The sequence below is a fragment of the Takifugu rubripes genome, unplaced genomic scaffold, assembly GCF_901000725.2.
Source record: "Takifugu rubripes unplaced genomic scaffold, fTakRub1.2, whole genome shotgun sequence".
Taxonomy (NCBI): domain Eukaryota; kingdom Metazoa; phylum Chordata; class Actinopteri; order Tetraodontiformes; family Tetraodontidae; genus Takifugu; species Takifugu rubripes.
The window spans coordinates 293,494-316,415 of NW_021821633.1; the positions used below are offsets into that span (position 1 = coordinate 293,494).

The 22,922-nt window shown below is 52.7% G+C and overlaps 2 protein-coding genes across 4 annotated transcripts in view; both read left to right on the plus strand.

The window, feature by feature from the left end:
• Positions 1-13,093, plus strand: part of LOC105419902 (rap1 GTPase-GDP dissociation stimulator 1-like) — a 15,634-nt gene extending 2,541 nt beyond the window's left edge. Inside the window, exons 3-14 of the mRNA XM_029832002.1 lie at positions 570-692; positions 801-926; positions 1,450-1,578; positions 1,704-1,829; positions 4,604-4,747; positions 4,833-4,964; positions 5,255-5,389; positions 6,612-6,737; positions 11,330-11,469; positions 11,544-11,670; positions 11,838-11,966; positions 12,058-13,093. Coding sequence (XP_029687862.1) covers positions 570-692; positions 801-926; positions 1,450-1,578; positions 1,704-1,829; positions 4,604-4,747; positions 4,833-4,964; positions 5,255-5,389; positions 6,612-6,737; positions 11,330-11,469; positions 11,544-11,670; positions 11,838-11,966; positions 12,058-12,185 — 1,565 coding nt within the window. The 3' untranslated portion in view covers positions 12,186-13,093. The remainder of the gene's footprint in view (positions 1-569; positions 693-800; positions 927-1,449; positions 1,579-1,703; positions 1,830-4,603; positions 4,748-4,832; positions 4,965-5,254; positions 5,390-6,611; positions 6,738-11,329; positions 11,470-11,543; positions 11,671-11,837; positions 11,967-12,057) is intronic.
• Positions 13,094-13,451: 358 nt separating this feature from the next.
• LOC101079640 (aldose 1-epimerase) lies at positions 13,452-19,570 on the plus strand. Of its 3 annotated transcripts, none has more exons than XM_029832015.1 (9): positions 13,452-13,528; positions 13,767-13,953; positions 14,706-14,863; positions 15,312-15,425; positions 15,881-15,973; positions 17,238-17,319; positions 17,404-17,554; positions 19,042-19,216; positions 19,388-19,570. In XM_029832015.1, the coding sequence occupies exons 2-9, from the start codon at positions 13,767-13,769 to the stop codon at positions 19,466-19,468; spliced, it is 1,041 nt and encodes a 346-aa protein (XP_029687875.1). In that variant the 5' UTR covers positions 13,452-13,528; the 3' UTR covers positions 19,469-19,570. The 3 variants fall into 3 exon arrangements, with proteins under 3 accessions (XP_029687875.1, XP_029687877.1, XP_029687876.1); XM_029832017.1 differs by having other exon boundaries at positions 15,312-15,401; XM_029832016.1 differs by having other exon boundaries at positions 14,709-14,863.
• Positions 19,571-22,922: the final 3,352 nt, after the last annotated feature.

A 22,922-nucleotide genomic window follows, 5' to 3' on the forward strand; every position in this document is an offset into this window, starting at 1 on the left:
GGGACCACCAGAAGTGGCAGGTAGGGTCCAGCTGAGTCCAGTCTGAGGAACTGAGGGAGGTGGGAGAGATGTGTGGGGGCCATGCTGTGGGGGCCATGCTGTGGGGGCCATGCTGTGGGGGCCACGGTGTGGGGGCCACGGTGTGGGGGCCATGCTGTGGGGGCCATGCTGTGGGGGCCACGGTGTGGGGGCCATGCTGTGGGGGCCATGCTGTGGGGGCCACGGTGCGGGGGTGACATTAATAGTCAAAATAGTGTCTACGTAGGCATAGAAGAAGAACATCTGCCCCCCTACCTCGGCTAACAGCAGAACTTTGTTCTTTACCCACATAAATTGCTCCTGGATGCACGGTCGGCTCCTCACCGCCCCCTGCTGCCCCGGCATGTATACTGCAGCTAACCGTTAGTGCTCGTGCACGTTTATTCACCAGTGGTGTCCTGTGAGGTGAACGCTGTTTTAGCCCATAGCACGTCCTCAACGCTAACATTACAGCTAATGCTAAACCCGGGACGCCACGTCTAAACCTGCCTGATCGTGCTTCTGCTGTTGCTTTGCTTCTCATTTCCCAGGGAATAATGCTGCCGTTGACATCAGCAGGAGCGGCATCCTGCCCAGCCTGGCCCAGGTCCTCCAGGCCCAGAGCAACCTGCACTGTCAGGTGGCTCTGCTGGTGGCAGAGATGGCCCGAGAAGGTGGGACAGCCGGCTCCTTGGACAGCCCCAACCCTAGCCCTAACAGCAGTAACAGACCCCTCTCTATCTGTGTGTGTGTGTGTGTGTGTGCGTGTGTGTGTGTTGTAGCTGCTGTTAGAGAGCTGTGCATTGATGCAGGACTGGTGAAGGCTTTGGTTCCCCATCTGAACAGTAATAATCCAGAGATGCTGCTGAATACAGGCAGAGCCATTGGAAGAATCTGCTTCGACAACAGTAAGCAACAGTCGGTCACTGACAGTCGGTCACAGCTTTAGTGAGCCGAGTGGCAAACAGCCACGAGATAATGAGGCTTTATTCTTCAGTTTTCTTACTGTTACTGCAAGAAAAAGCAAAGACAGGCATACCCTAACCCTAACCCTAACCCTAACCCTGTAGCATCGTTCCAGTTTAACCAGTACTAACCCTAGCCCTACCCCTACCCTAACCCTAACCCCTAACTCTAACCCTAACCCTAGCCCTAGCCCTAGCCCTAACCCTAACCTTAACCCTAACCTAACCCTAACCCTAACCCTAACCCTAACCCTAACCCCTAACCCTAACCCTAACCCCAACCCCAACCCCAACCCCAACCCTAACCCCTAACCCTAACCCTAACCCTAACCCCAACCCCAACCCTAACCCTAACCCTAACCACTAACCCTAACCCTAACCTTAACCCTAACCCCTAACCCTAACCCTAACCCTAACCCTAACCAGTACGAGGAACACCACACCAACACTGTGTTGCCTGTTTCAGCACAGCAACAAGAGCAGCTGGTCCAGAGCGGCGTGATCCCGAGGCTGGTGTCCATCATCACAGCCTATCCAGAGAACGACCCTCTGATCAACGTGTGTCTGCTGGCCCTCTGTAACCTGGTGGACCTGGGTAACCCTTGAATTCCTTCCACTGACTCAATAACGTCACGTTCCAAGAGTTGGTCTGCAGCTGGAACTGGAACCACCAGCCCCCTGAGCTACTGAGCCCCTTTTCCTTTCTGATTCTGTGTGCAGAGTCCTCGCGAGAGGCGCTGGCGGAGGTGGGCATTGCAGATGTTCTGATGTTCCAGCTGAAACGAGCTGCAGATGCTGAACGCAGGCACGTCATCTTGGAAATACTCGGTTCACTGAGTGAAAGTGGTAAGAACGGGTTGAGTGGACAAAATGGCCTTTCTACTCCTAACCCTAACCCTAACCCTAACCCTAACCCTAACCCTAAATCTAACCTAACCCTAACCCTAACCCTAATCCTAATCCCATCCCTAACCCTAACCCTAACCCCAACCCTAACCTAACCCTAACCCTAACCCTAACCCTAACCCTAACCCTGTCCGGAACTTCTCGAGCCCCGGCTAATCGCTCCCCCCCCGGGGGGGCCCTCACCCTCCGCACTCCCCTGCTTTCCCGATCAGTAGGCCAGTGCAAAAAAAGTTTTATCCCAAACCCTGAACCCTAACCCTAACCCAACCCTAACCTAACCCTAACCCTAACCCTAACCCTAACCCTAATCCTAATCCCAATCCCAATCCCAACCCTAATCCTAATCCTAATCCTAATCCTAACCCTAACCCTAACCCTAACCCTAACCCTAATCCTAATCCTAATCCCAATCCCAATCCCAACCCTAACCCTAATCCTAATCCTAATCCCAACCCTAACCCTAACCCTAATTTAACCCTAACCCCAACCCTAACCCTAACCCTAACCCTAACCCCAACCCTAACCCCAACCCTAACCCTAACCCTAACCCTAACCCTAGCCCTAGCCCTAACCCTAACCCTAACCCTAACCCTAGCCCTAGCCCTAACCTAACCCTAACCCTAACCCTAGCCCTAGCCCTAGCCCTAACCTAACCTAACCTAACCTAACCCCAACCCTAACCCTAATCCCAACCCTAACCCTAACCTAACCCTAACCCTAACCCTAACCCTATCCTAACCCTAACCCTAACCCTAATTTAACCCTAACCCTAACCCTAATCCCAACCCTAACCCAAACCTTGAACCCCAACCCTAACCCAACCCTAACCCTAACCCTAACCCTAATCCCAACCCTAACCCTAACCCTAACCCTAACCCTAACCTAACCTAACCTAACCCTAACCCTAAACCCTAACCCTAACCCTAACCTTAACCCTAACCCTAACCCTCAACCCCAAGGTCAATCCTAACCCTAACCTACTTGCCACTCCACCAAAGTCTTCTCTGACTGGGCGATCCAACTCTCTCCCCCATCCTGTCCGGAACTTCTCGAGCCCTGGCCAATCGCTCCCCTCCGGGGGGGCCCTCACCCTCCGCACTCCCCTGCTTTCCCGATCAGTAGGCCAGTGCAAAAAAAGTTTTATCCCAAACCCTGAACCCTAACCCTAACCCAACCCTAACCTAACCTAACCTAACCCTAATCCTAATCCTAATCCTAATCCTAATCCTAATCCCAACCCTAACCCTAACCCTAACCTAACCCTAACCCTAACCCTAACCCTAATCCTAATCCTAATCCTAATCCCAACCCTAACCCTAACCCCAACCCTAACCCTAATTTAACCCTAACCCTAACCCTAACCCTAATCCCAACCCTAATCCTAACCCTAACCCTAACCCTAACCTAACCTAACCTAACCTAACCTAACCTAACCCTAACCCTAATCCTAATCCTAACCCTAACCCTAACCCTAACCCTAATCCTAATCCCAACCCTAACCCTAACCCCAACCCTAACCCTAATTTAACCCTAACCCTAACCCTAACCCTAATCCCAACCCTAATCCTAACCCTAACCCTAACCCTAACCTAACCTAACCTAACCTAACCTAACCTAACCTAACCCTAACCCTAATCCTAATCCTAATCCCAACCCTAACCCTAACCCTAACCCTAACCTAACCCTAACCCTAATCCTAATCCTAATCCCAACCCAACCCTAACCCCAACCCTAACCCTAATTTAACCCTAACCCTAACCCTAACCCTAACCCTAACCCTAACCCAACCCTAACCCTAACCCCAACCCTAACCCTAATTTAACCCTAACCCTAACCCTAACCCTAACCCCAACCCCAACCCCAACCCTAACCCACCAGAGGAATCAGGCTTTAACCCCTTCAGGGTCATGGGGGGGTCCACCATGGGTGAAGGCAGGTCCCCCTTCATGGGTCACCGGGTCTCAGGGCCCTATATGAGCATTTAGGGTTCAGTACCTTGCAAGGGTACTGGGCAGTGCTCAGAAGGTGTTCTGGCACCTCCCCCCACTACCAGAACTAACATTATTTGTCTGAACTGGGGCTGGAACCAAGAACCCTCAGCTGACTATATGATGCTACTACCATTGCTAATGCTAATGCTACCACTGCTACTACTCCTACTGCTAATGCTACCGCTAATGCTACCACTGCTAAGGCTAAGGCTAAGGCTAACACTGCTAATGCTAATGCTACCGCTGCTCCTACTACTACTGCTGATGCTACTACTAATGCTACCACTGCCAGTACTGCTAATGCTACTGCTACCACCGCTAATGCTAACGCTAATGCTAACGCTACCACTGCTAATGCTAACGCTAATAATAACGCTAATGCTACCACTGCTAATGCTACCGCTGCTACTACTACTGCTGCTGATGTTACTACTACTACTACTGCTGATGCTACTACTAATGCTAATGCTACGACTGCCACTATTGCTAATGCTACTGCTAATGCTAACGCTAATGCTACCGCTGCTAATGCTAATGCTACTGCTACTATTACTACTGCTAATGCTACCGCTAATGCTAACGCTAATGCTAACGCTAACGCTAATGCTAACGCTAATGCTACCACTGCTAATGCTAATGCTAATGCTCCCACTGCTAATGCTCATGCTACCACCGCTAATGCTAGTGCTACCGCTGCTACTACATCCTGTGACTGTGTGTCAGATGTTCTGAAGCTGCAGTTCTCAGAGTCGGCGGTCCCGGAGGCTCTGTCTGAGATGATCCAGGACCTGCAGGGAGGCTCCGATCCCCACGACCTGTGCAGCATCAAAATAGCCTCCAACCTGATCGTGTCCCTGCTGCTGGGAGGTGGGTCACCTGCTGCTGGGAGGTGGGTCACCTGTGTGCCCCCTCATGGAGGACCGTCTGTGTCTGATCTGGTTCTGTGTTGTAGATGAATCCATGCAGAAGTGCTTTGCTGAGGGTTCTGGCCCGGTGTATCGTGATGTCATATCCTGGCTGCAGTGTTCCAACACTCAGCTGCAGCTGTCTGGAGCGCTGGCTATCGCTAACTTTGCTAGGAACGGTAAGATACTAGTCAACACTTTAACCAGCTTAATGACTGTCCAACACTGAACTGGTTTGTTACTGGTAACTTGGTTCATCTCTTCTTCTCAACCTCTTCATCCCTCTTGGGTCACGGGGAGGGTCCACAACGGGTGGGGGGGTCCCTCTCAGGGGGCCTGTATGAGCGTAGGAGGGTTCGGTGCCTTGCTCAAGGGTGCCTATAACTAAGGCGACCTATAACTAAAACCAACCCTCCCGTGACGTGTGGGGCTAAAGTCGCCTCATGAGATGTTCCTGCTTTGGTTTCAGACAGCAACTGCGTGAAGATGCTGGACCTCGGGGTGGTTCCTCACATCCTCACCATGTTGGAGCAACACGTGGACGAAGGAGACGTGTCCGTCCAGCATGCTGGCCTGAGCGCACTCAGGAATCTGGCCATCCCAGGTACTGGTCCTGGGGCAGGACATGGTCCTGGGGCAGGACATGGTCCTCACATGACAGGACATTGTCCTGGGGCAGGACATGGTCCTCACATGACAGGACATGGCCCTCACATGACAGGACATGGTCCTGGGGCAGGACATGGTCCTCACATGACAGGACATGGTCCCGGGGCAGGACATGGTCCTTACATGGCAGGACATGTCCTCACATGGCAGGACATGTCCTCACATGACAGGACATGTCCTCACATGACAGGACATGGTCCTCACATGACAGGACATGGTCCTGGGGCAGGACATGGTCCTCACATGACAGGACATGGTCCTTGGGCAGGACATGGTCCTCACATGACAGGACATGGTCCTCACATGACAGGACATGGTCCTTGGGCAGGACATGGTCCTCACATGACAGGACATGGTCCTGGGGCAGGACATGGTCCTCACATGACAGGACATGGTCCCGGGGCAGGACATGGTCCTTACATGGCAGGACATGTCCTCACATGGCAGGACATGTCCTCACATGACAGGACATGTCCTCACATGACAGGACATGGTCCTCACATGACAGGACATGGTCCTGGGGCAGGACATGGTCCTCACATGACAGGACATGGTCCTTGGGCAGGACATGGTCCTCACATGACAGGACATGGTCCTCACATGACAGGACATGGTCCTTGGGCAGGACATGGTCCTCACATGACAGGACATGGTCCTGGGGCAGGACATGGTCCTCACATGACAGGACATGGTCCTGGGGCAGGACATGGTCCTTGGGCAGGACATGGTCCTCACATGACAGGACATGGTCCTGGGGCAGGACATGGTCCTGGGGCAGGACATGGTCCTCACATGACAGGACATGGTCCTGGGGCAGGACATGGTTCTCACATGACAGGACATGGTCCTGGGGCAGGACATGGTCCTGGGGCAGGACATGGTCCTCACATGACAGGACATGGTCCTGGGGCAGGACATGGTCCTCACATGACAGGACATGGTCCTCACATGACAGGACATGGTCCTTGGGCAGGACATGGTCCTCACATGACAGGACATGGTCCTGGGGCAGGACATGGTCCTCACATGACAGGACATGGTCCTGGGGCAGGACATGGTCCTGGGGCAGGACATGGTCCTCACATGACAGGACATGGTCCTTGGGCAGGACATGGTCCTTGGGCGGGACATGTCTTCACATGAGTTGTGTCTTTCAGCCACCAACAAAGTGCGAATGCTGGACAATGGGGTGACCGACAGGATCAAGACGCTGCTGCGCTCCGACATGCCGCCGGTCCAGTTCAAACTTCTGGGGACGTTACGCATGATGGTGGATGGACAAGGTGGGTGTTGTTCACCTGTGTCGGTGGAACCTTAAACTCATAAACTCATAAACTCCTAAACTAAACCAATTAACCTTTGTGCTTAATGTAAATACAAACATGAGCAGAAGCATAAAACCACCTGCTAAACATAATCAAAAGCAACATAAAGTAAATTGTCACACAATCAAAGGCAAGAAAAACATTAGCAACTGCTAACTCAGTCAGGGCGTTAGCGAAGGGGCACGAGGGGCAATGTAGCAGGACCGGCGAGCAAAGCCTCGCAGAACCTGGCAGAACCTGGCAGAACCTCGCAGAACCTCGCAGAACCTCGCAGAACCTGGCAACCTGCCGGGAGAGATCCACCAGGGAGTAAAGAGAGTCCTCCCCCAGTGTTCTGTCTGGGGCAGAGCACCAGAGTGACGGACCAACGTGTGGGCTCCCTGTACCTATCCCTGGAACCCTGACCCGACAAGAAACCGTATGACCCAATGCCTCATACCTTCTCCTAGAGTGCCTGGAACTGTACAAGAGCAAGAGCCTTCATACAAACCTCCATGGAGCTGTGGAAGACCCGAACTGGAGGCCATCGTCACACCCATTGCACAAGTGAGGCATTTAGCAAGATGGTGTTCTGTCTCTACAGTTCTGCACGGGTCTGATACCAAGGTCAAAACCAAGACTGGCCCCACAAGAAGTGGGGCCAGCAGCCCCTTCCTCTACATGGATGAAGAGTGGCTCACACCTCACACCACCAGGATCCACGGCATCCAGGATCCACCACCAGGATCCACGGCAACAACCTCACAATGTCATTGGGTCTCATCAAGTGTGGCCCAATGGTGACCACGAGAGGGACGAGTCACGACCGAGGGAGTCTGCCTACCAGATGGGACCAGCTCAGATATCGAGGACAACTACAAATCCCTCAGGGTTACGATACGTGGTGGTAGCGGACCCGAACCGGGCCAGGACACAGTGATGGAGAGGTCAAAGGCTTTATTTACAGGGAAGGGGAGCACACAACCTGGACTGCAGGGGGATCGAGAGGCAGCGTCCGCCCGTCCCAGGTCCATTGGAGAGTCCCCACACCAGACGCAGTCCCCCTGGACTGCTGGGAACCCGGAACACCGGCGAGTCCTCAACACGCCGCAGTCCTCCTGGACCGGCGAGGACTCGGGAGTCCAGCGCGACACGCTCACCACACGAACGTGCCCCGAGACACTGAGGGCAGAGGCAGTCCTCCTAGACTGCAAGGGGGGCGGGAGCGGCCCTCCAGGAGACACGGAACAGGAACACCAACACACGACAGGGGAAGCGACCAAACAGCTTCACCACCAACAGACACCCTACCAACACCAAGGAACCCGAACAAACACCCACAGTAGACGAACAAACGCACTCCCCACACGAACAGACAACCCAGGTGTTAGGGTTAGGTTATTGCCCACAGGTGTTAGGGTTACTGCCCACAGGTGTTAGGGTTACTGCCCACAGGTGTTAGGGTTAGGGTTATTGCCCACAGGTGTTAGGGTTAGGTTATTGCCCACAGGTGTTAGGGTTAGGTTATTGCCCACAGGTGTTAGGGTTATTGCCCACAGGTGTTAGGGTTACTGCCTACAGGTGTTAGTGTTAGGGTTATTGCCCACAGGTGTTAGGGTTATTGCCCACAGGTGTTAGGGTTATTGCCCACAGGTGTTAGGGTTAGGGTTATTGCCCACAGGTGTTAGGGTTATTGCCCACAGGTGTTAGGGTTAGGGTTATTGCCCACAGGTGTTAGGGTTATTGCCCACAGGTGTTAGGGTTAGGGTTATTGCCCACAGGTGTTAGGGTTAGGGTTATTGCCCACAGGTGTTAGGGTTAGGGTTATTGCCCACAGGTGTTAGTGTTAGGGTTATTGCCCACAGGTGTTAGGGTTAGGTTATTGCCCACAGGTGTTAGGGTTAGGGTTATTGCCCACAGGTGTTAGGGTTAGGGTTATTGCCCACAGGTGTTAGTGTTAGGGTTATTGCCCACAGGTGTTAGGGTTATTGCCCACAGGTGTTAGGGTTAGGGTTATTGCCCACAGGTGTTAGGGTTATTGCCCACAGGTGTTAGGGTTAGGGTTATTGCCCACAGGTGTTAGGGTTAGGGTATTGCCCACAGGTGTTAGGGTTAGGTTATTGCCCACAGGTGTTAGGGTTAGGGTTATTGCCCACAGGTGTTAGGGTTAGGGTTATTACCCACAGGTGTTAGGGTTAGGGTTATTGCCCACAGGTGTTAGGGTTAGGGTTATTGCCCACAGGTGTTAGGGTTAGGGTTATTACCCACAGGTGTTAGGGTTAGGGTTATTACCCACAGGTGTTAGGGTTAGGGTTATTGCCCACAGGTGTTAGGGTTAGGGTTATTGCCCACAGGTGTTAGGGTTATTGCCCACAGGTGTTAGGGTTAGGGTTATTGCCCACAGGTGTTAGGGTTAGGGTTATTACCCACAGGTGTTAGGGTTAGGGTTATTGCCCACAGGTGTTAGGGTTAGGGTTATTGCCCACAGGTGTTAGGGTTAGGGTTATTGCCCACAGGTGTTAGGGTTAGGGTTATTGCCCACAGGTGTTAGGGTTAGGGTTATTACCCACAGGTGTTAGGGTTAGGGTTATTGCCCACAGGTGTTAGGGTTATTGCCCACAGGTGTTAGGGTTAGGGTTATTACCCACAGGTGTTAGGGTTAGGGTTATTGCCCACAGGTGTTAGGGTTAGGGTTATTGCCCACAGGTGTTAGGGTTAGGGTTATTACCCACAGGTGTTAGGGTTAGGGTTATTACCCACAGGTGTTAGGGTTAGGGTTATTACCCACAGGTGTTAGGGTTAGGGTTATTGCCCACAGGTGTTAGGGTTATTGCCCACAGGTGTTAGGGTTAGGGTTATTGCCCACAGGTGTTAGGGTTAGGGTTATTACCCACAGGTGTTAGGGTTAGGGTTATTGCCCACAGGTGTTAGGGTTAGGGTTATTACCCACAGGTGTTAGGGTTAGGGTTATTACCCACAGGTGTTAGGGTTAGGGTTATTGCCCACAGGTGTTAGGGTTAGGGTTATTGCCCACAGGTGTTAGGGTTATTGCCCACAGGTGTTAGGGTTAGGGTTATTGCCCACAGGTGTTAGGGTTAGGGTTATTACCCACAGGTGTTAGGGTTAGGGTTATTGCCCACAGGTGTTAGGGTTAGGGTTATTACCCACAGGTGTTAGGGTTAGGGTTATTGCCCACAGGTGTTAGGGTTAGGGTTATTGCCCACAGGTGTTAGGGTTAGGGTTATTGCCCACAGGTGTTAGGGTTAGGGTTATTACCCACAGGTGTTAGGGTTAGGGTTATTGCCCACAGGTGTTAGGGTTAGGGTTATTGCCCACAGGTGTTAGGGTTATTGCCCACAGGTGTTAGGGTTAGGGTTATTGCCCACAGGTGTTAGGGTTAGGGTTATTGCCCACAGGTGTTAGGGTTAGGGTTATTACCCACAGGTGTTAGGGTTAGGGTTATTACCCACAGGTGTTAGGGTTAGGGTTATTGCCCACAGGTGTTAGGGTTAGGGTTATTGCCCACAGGTGTTAGGGTTAGGGTTATTACCCACAGGTGTTAGGGTTAGGGTTATTGCCCACAGGTGTTAGGGTTAGGGTTATTGCCCACAGGTGCCCCCTGCAGGCCAAAGACAGACACAACCCAGAAATCCCAACGTACAGAGCAGGAACCTTGAGGGGGCTTCAATGAAGCCTCCAGAGACTAAGACCGGTCCTGAGGACTCTGATGGAACAAGGTCCTGGGAATGAGACAGACAGGTAGATAGTTAGATAGTTAGATAGTTAGATAGTTAGATAGTTAGTCCTCCCATGATGGAGAAAAAATGCATTAAAATAAAATAATGAAATAATGAAATAATGAAGGGTCCTTTTCAGCATAAACACAAACAAATGATACGATCTATGGTGTTTTGTCAGGATATTCAGTCAGCCAGCCAGCCAGTCAGCCAGTCAGTCAGTCAGTCAGTCAGCCAGTCAGTCAGTCAGTCAGTCAGCCAGTCAGTCAGTCAGTCAGTCAGTCAGCCAGCCAGCCAGCCAGCCAGCCAGTCAGCCAGCCAGTCAGTCAGTCAGCCAGCCAGTCAGTCAGCCAGTCAGTCAGTCAGCCAGTCAGTCAGTCAGTCAGCCAGTCAGTCAGTCAGCCAGCCAGTCAGCCAGTCAGTCAGTCAGTCAGTCAGCCAGTCAGTCAGTCAGCCAGCCAGTCAGCCAGTCAGTCAGTCAGCCAGTCAGTCAGTCAGTCAGCCAGTCAGTCAGTCAGTCAGCCAGCCAGTCAGTCAGCCAGTCAGCCAGCCAGTCAGTCAGTCAGTCAGTCAGCCAGTCAGTCAGTCAGTCAGTCAGCCAGTCAGTCAGTCAGTCAGTCAGTCAGCCAGCCAGCCAGCCAGTCAGTCAGTCAGCCAGCCAGCCAGTCAGTCAGTCAGCCAGCCAGCCAGCCAGCCAGCCAGCCAGCCAGCCAGCCAGCCAGTCAGTCAGTCAGCCAGTCAGTCAGTCAGCCAGCCAGCCAGCCAGCCAGCCAGCCAGCCAGCCAGCCATCTTTCAGTATTGCTCTGTTAATATTTGATCTGTTCCTGTGTCAGAGGAAGCCACCCTGATCCTGGGCAGAGACCCGGTCCTTCTGGCCCGGGTCATGGAGTGGTGTGAGGCCAAGGACCACGCGGGGGTCCGAGGAGAAGCCTGTCGCCTGCTGGCCGCCCTGATCCGCCACAGCCGGAGCCCCGTCAGTCACATCGGCCACAACGTTGTCTGTTAGCTAACGTTAGCTTACTGACTGCACGTCTGTCTCTCCCACAGGACGTCGTGAGGGCTGTCCTTCATGGAGGGGGCGTGCAGCACCTGATCTCCATGGCAACAAGTGAACACGTCATCATGCAAAATGAAGCCTTGGTTGCCCTGACGATAGCAGCTGCCACTGACCTTGGTACAGGAAGGGGAGGGGCTTATAACACCGTATACCTGAATATGATTGGTGCATATGCAGATTCAGCTCCGTGTGTGTGCGTGTGTGTGTGTGTGTGTGTGCATGTGTGCGTGTGTGTGCACGTGTGCGTGCGTGCACGTGTGCGTGCACGTGTGCGAACCCTTCAGAGAGCATGACGGAGGTCTCCAGAGGGTCCCAGCTGCTGCCTGTGCTCGGCAGCCTGCTCCAGGACCCTGAGCTGCTCCCAGAGGTCCAGCTGAGTGTTCTGGGGCTGCTCGGCAGTCTTGCTAACTCCAGTAAGTATCTGGTCTCCAGAGGAGCTGGTTGGTGGTTCTGTTCCGTCTGGGCCGACCCGCTCATCTTTCTTCCGTCTCTGCTGTGCTGCAGGGGCCATGAAGGAGGAGCTGGACTCTGGCAGCATCCAGGAGAGGCTCTCCAAGCTGCTGGACCACAGCAATAGCAACATCTCCTCTCAGGCCGCCTCCATACTGACTCTTCTGGAAAAAAAACCCTAAAACGGCAACAGCTGATTAAAGTATTCTATAAAATTAGCGGAGAAAAGCTACTGTAGCATTATAGAGCTACTAGCTTAGGTTGGGGATGGGGAGAGAGACGGAGGACTTGGTTAGTCAGAGCGTTGCTTTTAAACCTTTTCTTCTTCAGCTAGATGTTCATCATGGTTGGGGGCTGAGCTGGACCCTGATGGACGGTCCTGACCCACTTTAGAAGTGCTGAGACGTGTACATCTCCCGGTTTCCATGGCGACGTCGCGAATCATGACGGATGCTCGTCTCAGCGTTCTGGACGTTCGTCCAGATGAACAATGTGTCACCACGATCGCAGATTAAATGGATTTTTAAAGGAATTATGTTGGAGTTCTTCCCTCACGTCCACATCTGGACGTCCTGTTTCAGGACGAATGCTGGTCAAAGTTAGCGTTAGCTGGTTAGTTAGCTGGTTTAGGGACAGAAGTTCATTCATTAAGGTGGAAAAGCAAAATAAAACAATTAAATGGGTTTAGATTCACATGGCATCATTATATTTACTGTTTATATTTACTATATTTATTTAATAAAGAACTTGATTTATTAATAATATTTCAACAATATGAATGAAGGATTGAAAAGTGAATTATAGTCAAACGATTCACACTGAATAACGTTTATGAGTCAAGTCAAGCACATTTAATTTTAAACTAAATCATGTGAAATATTGTTTTTAAAGCAGGAATTTAAGGACCAGTTATTCACTCTTATCCTTCACCATGAAAGAAGCAAAAATAGCAATATTAGCATCATCAAAGAGAATCAAAGCTCCTCCCAGTCTGCCGAAGCTCCTCCCAGTCTGCTGGAGCTCCTCCCAGTGTTTGTTTGTTTGTTTGTTCGTTTCAGTAATTTTAGAATGTCTTGTGAAAAGACCTGCGAAACATAAAGTGTGTTTGTAAAAATGAAAAAACCTTCTTGTTATTATTAATTATGATGGAGTTTTATTTATTCTGTTACCCGGTTTATCGGGACGGTTCCGACTGCTCACCGGGTGGTTGCGGGGTCTCACCGGTGGGAGGCAGCACTGAGGCGGAAGAAGAAGAAACTTCTGACAGGAAGTCAACCGGAAAAGGGGCGTTCCCGCCCTGACCGCTGTGATTGGCTGTTATTCTGACAGGAAGCCAAGCAGAAAAGGGGGCGTTCCCGTCCTGACCGCTGTGATTGGCTGTTATTCTGACAGGAAGTCAACCAGAAAAGTGGGCGTTCCCTCCTGGCCGCTGTGATTGGCTGACCGTCGTCACGTGTCTGAGGGTTAGAGTGGAACGGTACCGGAAGAGTTGTGTTGACAGGGGAAGTCTGGAAGTTGAGCTGAGGTGAGAACTGTCCTGATGTTTCTGCAAACTGCTCCGTTTACGCGTGCGTGACACCAGAGCTGCCCGCGAGGCTCCATCATGTCTTCACGTGTCAACTCGGGAACAAACTTCACGCCATCGATTTATTGGAATAAAGTTAACGTTAGCGTTACTGTACCCGGAGCTAAAGCGGTCACTGTCGCGGCTAGTATCCGTGCACGCGTTTCTCCTCGTGTATTAATACTTGAGTCTATCTGAGATGACACAGGTGAGCCAGGCGCCGTGGGGAGAGGTCCCTGGACAGGGCGTGGTCCACCTGTGGCTCCTGCAGTCACCACAGCTGCAGGTGGAGATTCTGACGCTCGGCGCCACCATCAAGTCCGTGTTCAGCAGAGGCAGAGACGGCCGGAGTGCTGATGTGGTCCTGGGCTATGACCACCTGCAGGGTAAGGGGACACAGGGGGTCCAGGGGACCCAGGTGACCCAGGGACACAGGTGACCCAGGGACACAGGTGATCCAGGGACACAGGTGACCCAGGGACACAGGTGGTCCAGGGGACCCAGGTGACCCAGGGACACAGGTGACACAGGTGATCCAGGTGACCCAGGGACACAGGTGATCCAGGGACACAGGTGACCCAGGTGACCCAGGGACACAGGTGACCCAGGTGACCCAGGGACCCAGGTGACCCAGGGACACAGGTGGTCCAGGTGACTCAGGGACACAGGTGACCCAGGGACACAGGTGACCCAGGTGACCCAGGGACACAGGTGATCCAGGGACACAGGTGACCCAGGGACACAGGTGGTCCAGGTGACTCAGGGACACAGGTGACCCAGGGACACAGGTGACCCAGGTGACCCAGGGACACAGGTGATCCAGGAACACAGGTGACCCAGGGACACAGGTGACCCAGGTTACCCAGGGACACAGGTGACCCAGGTGACCCAGGGACACAGGTGATCCAGGGACACAGGTGATCCAGGTGACCCAGGGACACAGGTGGACTCCCAGAGCAGAGCTGGCCCTCCCCAACGTGCTGCTACATTATTATTTCTGTTGAGACGGGAACCGTCTGGCGGCCTCTCCGACCCGCCTCAGGGCCTGGTGTCGGTTCTGCTCGTCTGGGTTTTGTTCTGGTGGCGGTTTCATCCAAGCAGGATGGGCTGGTTCTCCAACAGCTGCCTTGTGTTTTAGCAGGTTACCTCTCAGATCGACGCTATCTCGGAGCTACCGTGGGCCGTGTGGCTAACCGCATAGCAAAGGGACTCTTCGTGGTGGATGGGGTCCAGTACAAGCTGGACACCAACAATGGCCCCAACGCCATCCACGGGGGGCTGCAGGGCTTCAGCAAGGTCAGTCCTGATGCCCCTCCTGACCTGATAGGTGCTGCTGGAAGGCTCCCAGTCTGATGTGGCCCATATTATGGGATAGATCTGAAAGCTCCACGCAGTTGCCCACCGAGAGAAAAACAGCACTCTGAATGAATCCAGGTGCCCCCTGAGGAACCCAGAGGACACCTGAGTGGGTCAGAACCCAGCAGAGTCCTGGAGGCAGCGTCTCCACAGTGTGGACGTGTCTTTATGTCTCTGGAACGGCTGTTGCCCTCAGTGCACGAGTGTTAGGGGTGAATGTGCACAGTGCACGTTCAGAGTGGTCAAAGGAAACATGGCATCACTATTGTGTCGATGCTTCTCCATCTTCTCTGCTCTGCTCTCCACCACAACCGTTGTTGTTGTTGTGTTGTTGTTGTCAATCCTGCAGGGTTGCACTCATGGTTAGTGTGTGTCTGTGTGTCCTCAGGCCCTCTGGTGCGCTGAAGCTGTGGACGCTGGTGTCCAGCTGAGTCTCACGAGCCCTGATGGGGACCAAGGCTATCCTGGAGAGCTGCAGGTTTCGCTCACGTACACTTTAAAGGCAACCGGAACTTTTTGACTCTTCTCAGAAAGCTTTGATCAGACCTCAGAGCGGAAACGGATATTAGCGGAAACGGATATTAGCGGAAACGGATATTAGCGTAAATGTATATTAGCGTAAACGGATATTAGCGTAAACGTATATTAGCATAGACGTATATTAGCGTAAACGTGTATTAGCGTAAACGTATATTAGCGTAAACGAGTATTAGCGAAAACGTATATTAGCATAAACGGATATTAGTGTAAATGTATATAAGCGTAAACGGATATTAGCGTAAACGGATATTAGCATAGACGGATATTAGCGTAAACGTATATTAGTGCTGCATCTACATGATAAATGAACCGTGAAGAGGAAGTTTTAAAGACGGCCACTAAAACCAGCATCTGCAGATTTAAATGGGCCTGATTTGGTTTTAGGTTGATGGTTTGAAATTTGCTTTGTGGGTTCAGGAGGGAACGCTAACGGCCGAATACAGAGCCCAGGCGGACAAAACCACCCCCATCAACCTGACCAACCACGCCTACTTTAACCTGGCGGGGCAGGTAAGGTTACAGAGACCCACACTCCAGCCTTCCCATCATGCAACGGTCCTCAGGAGAACCCTGAGACCCACAGAACCCTGAGAGACCCACAGAACCCTGAGAGAACCACAGAACCCTGAGAGACCCACAGAACCCTGAGAGAACCACAGAGCCCTGAGAGACCCACAGAACCCTGAGAGAACCACAGAACCCTGAGAGACCCACAGAGCCCTGAGAACCACAGAACCCTGAGAGAACCACAGAACCCTGAGAGACCCACAGAACCCTGAGAGAACCACAGAGCCCTGAGAGACCCACAGAACCCTGAGAGAACCACAGAACCCTGAGAGACCCACAGAGCCCTGAGAACCACAGAACCCTGAGAGAACCACAGAACCCTGAGAGACCCACAGAACCCTGAGAGAACCACAGAGCCCTGAGAGACCCACAGAACCCTGAGAGAACCACAGAGCCCTGAGAGACCCACAGAACCCTGAGAGAACCACAGAACCCTGAGAGACCCACAGAGCCCTGAGAACCACAGAACCCTGAGAACCACAGAACCCTGAGAGACCCACAGAGCCCTGAGAGACCCACAGAGCCCTGAGAACCACAGAACCCTGAGAGACCCACAGAGCCCTGAGAACCACAGAACCCTGAGAACCACAGAACCCTGAGAGACCCACAGAGCCCTGAGAGACCCACAGAGCCCTGAGAACCACAGAGCCCTGAGAACCACAGAACCCTGAGAGACCCACAGAGCCCTGAGAACCACAGAACCCTGAGAACCACAGAACCCTGAGAGACCCACAGAACCCTGAGAGAACCACAGAACCCTGAGAGACCCACAGAGCCCTGAGAACCACAGAACCCTGAGAACCACAGAACCCTGAGAGACCCACAGAGCCCTGAGAACCACAGAACCCTGAGAGACCCACAGAACCCTGAGACCCACAGAGCCCTGAGAGACCCACAGAACCCTGAGAGACCCACAGAACCCTGAGACCCACAGAGCCCTGAGAACCACAGAAACCTGAGAGACCCACAGAGCCCTGAGAGACCCACAGAGCCCTGAGAGACCCACAGAACCCTGAGAGAAGCACAGAGAGCAGCGTAGACTGTAGAAGTCTCTGCCCTGCGGCTAAAGCTAAATGCTAAAGCACTGACACATTGGTCTGGTCTGGTCTTCAGGAGGGTCCTGGCACCTTCTTCCAGCCTGTCCCTCCTGTCCTTGAGCAGAAGGGCCACTAATGCAGGTGGATTTCCTTCCCTTTGTATTTTGTAGGGTGCTCCAGACATCTACGACCATCAGGTGTCCATCAGTGCTCAGTGGTATCTCCCCGTGGATGACACCTCCATTCCTACAGGTGAACCATGAGCATCACGCTGTCTCAGCTCAGAGGACCTTCAGCAGTGTAGTCATGTTCGTCTACATGTTCCTCTGTTGCTAGGAGACATCAGACCAGTAGAGGGGACGCTGTTTGACCTCAGGAAGCCGGTCCTGCTTGGTCCCCGACTGAAGGAACTCCCTGGTCCAGGATTTGATCACAATTTCTGCTTGTGTGCATCTAAAGACGTGTGGAAGGAACGGCGTGCTGCCAGGTGGGTCCCAGCTCAGGTCCAGAGTAGACCTAACCCTAACCCTGACCCTGATCCTAACCCTAACCCTAACCCTAACCCTAACCCTAACCCTAACCCTGACCCCGACCCTAACCCTAACCCTGACCCTGACCCTAACCCCTAACCCTGACCCTGACCCTAACCCTGACCCTGACCCTGACCCTGACCCTGACCCTGACCCTGACCCTGACCCTGACCCTAACCCTAACCCTAACCCTGACCCTGACCCTGACCCTGACCCTGACCTGACCCTGACCCTAACCCTAACCCCTAACCCTGACCCTGACCCTGACCCTGACCCTAACCCCTAACCCTGACCCTGACCCTGACCCTGACCCTGACCCTAACCCTAACCCTAACCCTAACCCCTAACCCTAACCCTAACCCTAACCCTAACCCTAACCCTGACCCTGACCCTGACCCTAACCCTAACCCTAACCCTAACCCTGACCCTGACCCTGACCCTGACCCTAACCTGAGCTTATCTAAAGAGCTTCCTCTAGGAAGGAAGCTCAGAAGCGTCATGAAGGCCCCGCGAGCTTCGTCTGTGTGGATTATATATGGAAAACCTGTTAAAGGGCAATAAAGCTACAAACTACAGCTCCTTTGATGGGTTACTGCACTGGATGGGTACACATATGTGCACGTATATGACACGTATACTGTACACGTATATGTCACATATGACACGTATGACACGGAAATTACACATATATATCACGTATATGTCACATATATATCACATATATGTCACGTAGATGTACATTGTTGGGCCAACTGCAACAACCAGCTTTGCTGAATCTGTTAAAAGGCTTTGAAAAACCTGTCGTCATAAATAAAATGAATAGACATTATTTTCTTTAATGATAATTCACCACATTTATCCCAAAATGTAAAAACAGGTGGTTGCGTAACGGCATTATTGATTGGTTATTGATTATCACTAATTTAGCCGCTAGAAGGTTCCTGGCTGGAAGCTCCCAGGGGCCAGGGTCTGTGTCCATGCTGGTACCCTCGCCACCAGGAACCATCCATCAGGGGGAATGTCCTCCTCCATAGCTCTGGCTGTGTGTCTCAGGGGCCTAGCCCTTCAGACAGATCCCTAACCCTAACCTTAACCCTAACCTTAACTCTAACCCTAACCCTCTAACCCCTAACCCTAGCCTTAACCCTAACCCTACCACTAATGCTAACCCTAACCCTAACCCTACCACTAATGCTAACCCTAACCCTAACCCCTAACCCTAACCCTAACCCTACCACTAATGCTAACCCTAACCCTAACCCTAACCCTCTAACCCCTAACCCTAACCCTAACCCTCTAACCTTAACCTTAACCCTAACCCTAATGCTAACCCCAACCCTAACCCTGGCGTGCCCTGGTACCTGGATCAGGTCTTCAGACCCACCAGGCACCACAGATCGTGCAGGACTGGACTGATATCTTGGCTTTGGTGTGTGTGTCTCAGAGTGGTTCATCCAGCCAGTGGACGTGTGCTTGAGGTCTGGACCAGTCAGCCAGGGCTCCAGTTCTACACAGCCAACTACCTGGATGGCTCCGTGGTGGGGAAGGGAGGGGTTCCATACGGGAAGCACAGCTCCTTCTGTCTGGAGACTCAGAACTGGCCTGATGCCGTCAACCAGGTATGCTGGTAGGGAGCGCTGTACCCTGAACCCGGGTCTGTTGCCCGGCAACTGTGACGGCAGCCGACCCACGGGGACTCGGTAACCCTCATGAGGATCTCGGTGGTCTTGTCAGCATGAAGTAGGGTGGAACCACACGCTAATGTTGCCCTCCTTTGTCTGTGTGTTCAGCCCACATTCCCCAACTGTCTCCTGCAGGCTGGTGAGCAGTACCATCACGTGACCCGGCTCAGCTTCACTACAGCCCCGTGAGCCAGGGGGCAGAGACCCAGTTGGCACCAACACCTAATCATTCCTCTTCTTCTCTCCTGTGTTTCTGGGGATTATTCTTCAATAAAATATACAATAAACACAGTCCGTCTCTATGTATACACACACTCACAGACGAATGTGGTAGCTAGCGGCTACGCTAAAGGCTCAGCCTCCTTCAGACCTCAGCCTGGTCCGAGCTAACCCCTACCCCCCCCACCCCCCTACCCCCAACAGATGTTTGGGAACATAAAGGTTCGGGTAAACACTGGTCTATGTGTGAAGCTTTACAAAGACGCCATTTTAAAATCAATCCCAAAATACTCCAGCAGCTAATGAACCAGGAACGGGTCAGGAAGTCAGGATGGGCTTACAGGGAACAATGGAGCCGTGATGTCATGGGGGAGACCTTAGGTGACCTTTAACCTCTGGTTGGTTGGAGAGAACAGGACTGACCCGGGAGTCCAGTTTAAAGGTGCTGTCGAGGGTCGAGGGTTTATTGGAGCGCTCCCATCAGGCTCTAGGACCTTTTGTCCTTCCAAACTTTCCAATCTTTAATGAGAGTCATCACACTTTAAAGCTAGAAATGACAGTAGGGGCCTGGAGGAAGGATGTAGTAGGAAGAGGACAGGGCCAAGAGCGGGCCCTTGGGGGCCCCCGGAGGTGGATTTGATCGCTCTGGCAGCGTTGAAACCATGAAAGTTCAGAACCAGAACCAACACAGCTGAGGGAGGAAACCTCCGGGATCCAACGCATCATTTGGCTGAAGGAGAAGCAGGACAGCAGAGTTTCCTGGGTCGTTCAGAACCTCGGCGAGAACGACCCCGCCAGGTGGAGCGGTTCCAGACCTGCCTGGAACGTTCCATCAATGGAAGGAGCAGGAAAAAATGTCTTTCTACAGCCTCAGATGGAGCTGGTAGCTTAGCAACAGGTCTGAAATTAGACAGGGCTGAGGGGTCAAGGGTCAGGAATACAAACTGCACAGCTGTGACCCCCTCTGACCTCAGACTGTCTGTCTGCCCTCCTCATCATAATCAAGATTCAAGAGTACTTTATTGATCCCTTTAGGGGGTGTCCACCAGGGAAATTAGCATCTCCAAAGATCTACAGCATCTACAAAATTTCCCACCACCATTACACCCCATTAAACCTATTAAAGATAATAAAATAAGAAATAAAATAGAATAAATTAAAAATAGAATATGAATATAAATATAAAACTATAAAAATGTTCCAGTTCTCCTGTTGGCCCTCCTCCCCCCCTGTGAGGAGTTGAACAGCCTGATGGCTCGGGGGATGAATGAGTTCCCCAGTCTGTTGGTCCTGAACTTGGGGAGGCGCAGCCTCTGGCTGATCAGGCTCCTCTGGCTGATCAGGCTCCTCTGGCTGATCAGGCTTCTCTGGCTGATCAGGCTCCTCTGGCTGATCGGGCTCCTCTGGCTGATCAGGCTCCTCTGGCTGATCAGGCTCCTCTGGCTGATCAGGCTTCTCTGGCTGATCAGGCTCCTCTGGCTGATCAGGCTTCTCTGGCTGATCAGGCTCCTCTGGCTGATCAGGCTCCTCTGGCTGATCAGGCTCCTCTGGCTGATCAGGCTTCTCTGGCTGTGGATGACAGTGTGCAGAGGGTGGTGGACATTGTCCATGATGCTCCGCAGCTTGTCAATAGTTCTCCTCTCTGCCACTGTCGCCAGAGGTTTCAGCTTCATCCCCACCACCGAGCTGGCCCGCCTGATCAGCTTCTCCAGCCTGGAGAGGTCCGCTTTTGTCACACTCCCCCCCAGCACACCACAGCGTAGGACAGGACGCTGGCGACCACAGACTGGTAGAACATCCAGAGGAGTTTCCTGCAGATGTTGAAGATCTGAGTCTCCTCAGGAAGTACATCCTGCTCTGGGTCTTCTTGTACAGCTGCCTCGTGTTGCTTGTCCAGTCCAGCCTGTTGTCCAGCCACAGCCCAAGATATTTGTAGGTCTGCACGCCCTCCACCTCCTCATCACCTTCCTCATCTTCCTCATCACCCTCCTCCTCATCCTCCTCCTCCTCATCACCCTTCTCCTCCTCATCCTCCTCATCATCCTCCCCCTCATCATCACCTTCCTCCTCCTCATCATCATCATGATCTCTGCCTCTCCCCCCTCCTCTCCCCCGTCCTCTCCTCTCCTCTCCTCTCCCCCGATCATCCTCCTCCTCCTCCTCATCACCCTCCTCCTTCTCATCACCTTTCTCCTCCTCCTCATCCTCCTCCTCATCATCATCTTCCTCCTCACCATCTTTCTCCTCCTCCTCCTCCTCCTCATCACCACCTTCCTCCTCATCATCATCCTCCTCCTCATCGCCCTCCTCCTCACCATCTTTCTCCTCCTCCTCATCACCCTCCTCCTCGTCATCCTCCTCCTCCTCATCACCTTCCTTCTTCTCCTCATCACCCTCCTCCTCACCATCTTTCTCCTCCTCCTCCTCATCTTCCTCCTCATCATCATCACCCTCCTCCTCACCATCTTTCTCCTCCTCCTCCTCCTCATGACCTTCCTCCTCACCATCTTTCTCCTCCTCCTCCTCCTCCTCGTCATCCTCCTCCTCCTCCTTCTCATCACCCTCCTCCTCCTCCTCTTCATCATCATCCTCCTCCTCCTCATCACCCTTCTCCTCGTCATCCTCCTCCTCATCATCACCTTCCTCCTTCTCATCATCACCCTTCTCATCCTCCTCCTCCTCCTCCTCATCCTTCTCCTCCTCCTCCTCATCATCCTTCTCCTCCTCATCATCCTTCTCCTCATCCTCCTCCTCCTCATCCTTCTCCTCCTCATCCTCCTCCTCCTCATCACCACCCTTCTCCTCATCCTCCTCCTCATCATCATCCTCCTCATCATCATCCTCCTCCTCATCATCCTTCTCCTCCTCATCATCCTTCTCCTCATCATCCTCCTCCTCATCATCCTTCTCCTCCTCATCATCCTCCTCATCATCACCTTCCTCCTCATCACCTTCCTCCTCCTCATCATCACCCTTCTCCTCATCCTCCTCCTCATCATCACCCTTCTTCTCCTCATCCTCCTCCTCCTCATCCTTCTCCTCATCATCCTTCTCCTCATCATCCTCCTCCTCATCATCCTCCTCATCATCCTTCTCCTCCTCATCATCCTCCTCATCATCACCTTCCTCCTCCTCCTCATCACCCTTCTCCTCCTCATCCTCCTCATCATCACTCTTCTCCTCCTCATCCTCCTCTTCATCATCCTTCTCCTCCTCCTCATCCTCCTCATTACCCTCCTCCTCCTCATCACCCTCCTCCTCCTCCTCATCACCTTCCTCCTCCTCCTCATTACCCTCCTCCTCCTCATCACCCTTCTCCTCCTCCTCACCCTGCTTCTCCTCATCACCCTCTTCCTCCTCATCACCCTTCTCCTCCTCCTCACCCTGCTTCTCCTCATGATCCTCCTCCTCCTCCTCCTCACCC

Excerpts from the sequence above, each read along its gene's own strand:
- LOC101079640 (XM_029832015.1), top strand. The coding sequence starts at position 13,767 with ATGACACAGGTGAGCCAGGCGCCGTGGGGAGAGGTCCCTGGACAGGGC. Across the intron at positions 13,954-14,705 it reads GGGCTATGACCACCTGCAGG|CAGGTTACCTCTCAGATCGA; the intron begins GTAAGGGGACAC and ends CTTGTGTTTTAG. Across the intron at positions 17,320-17,403 it reads TGACACCTCCATTCCTACAG|GAGACATCAGACCAGTAGAG; the intron begins GTGAACCATGAG and ends CTCTGTTGCTAG.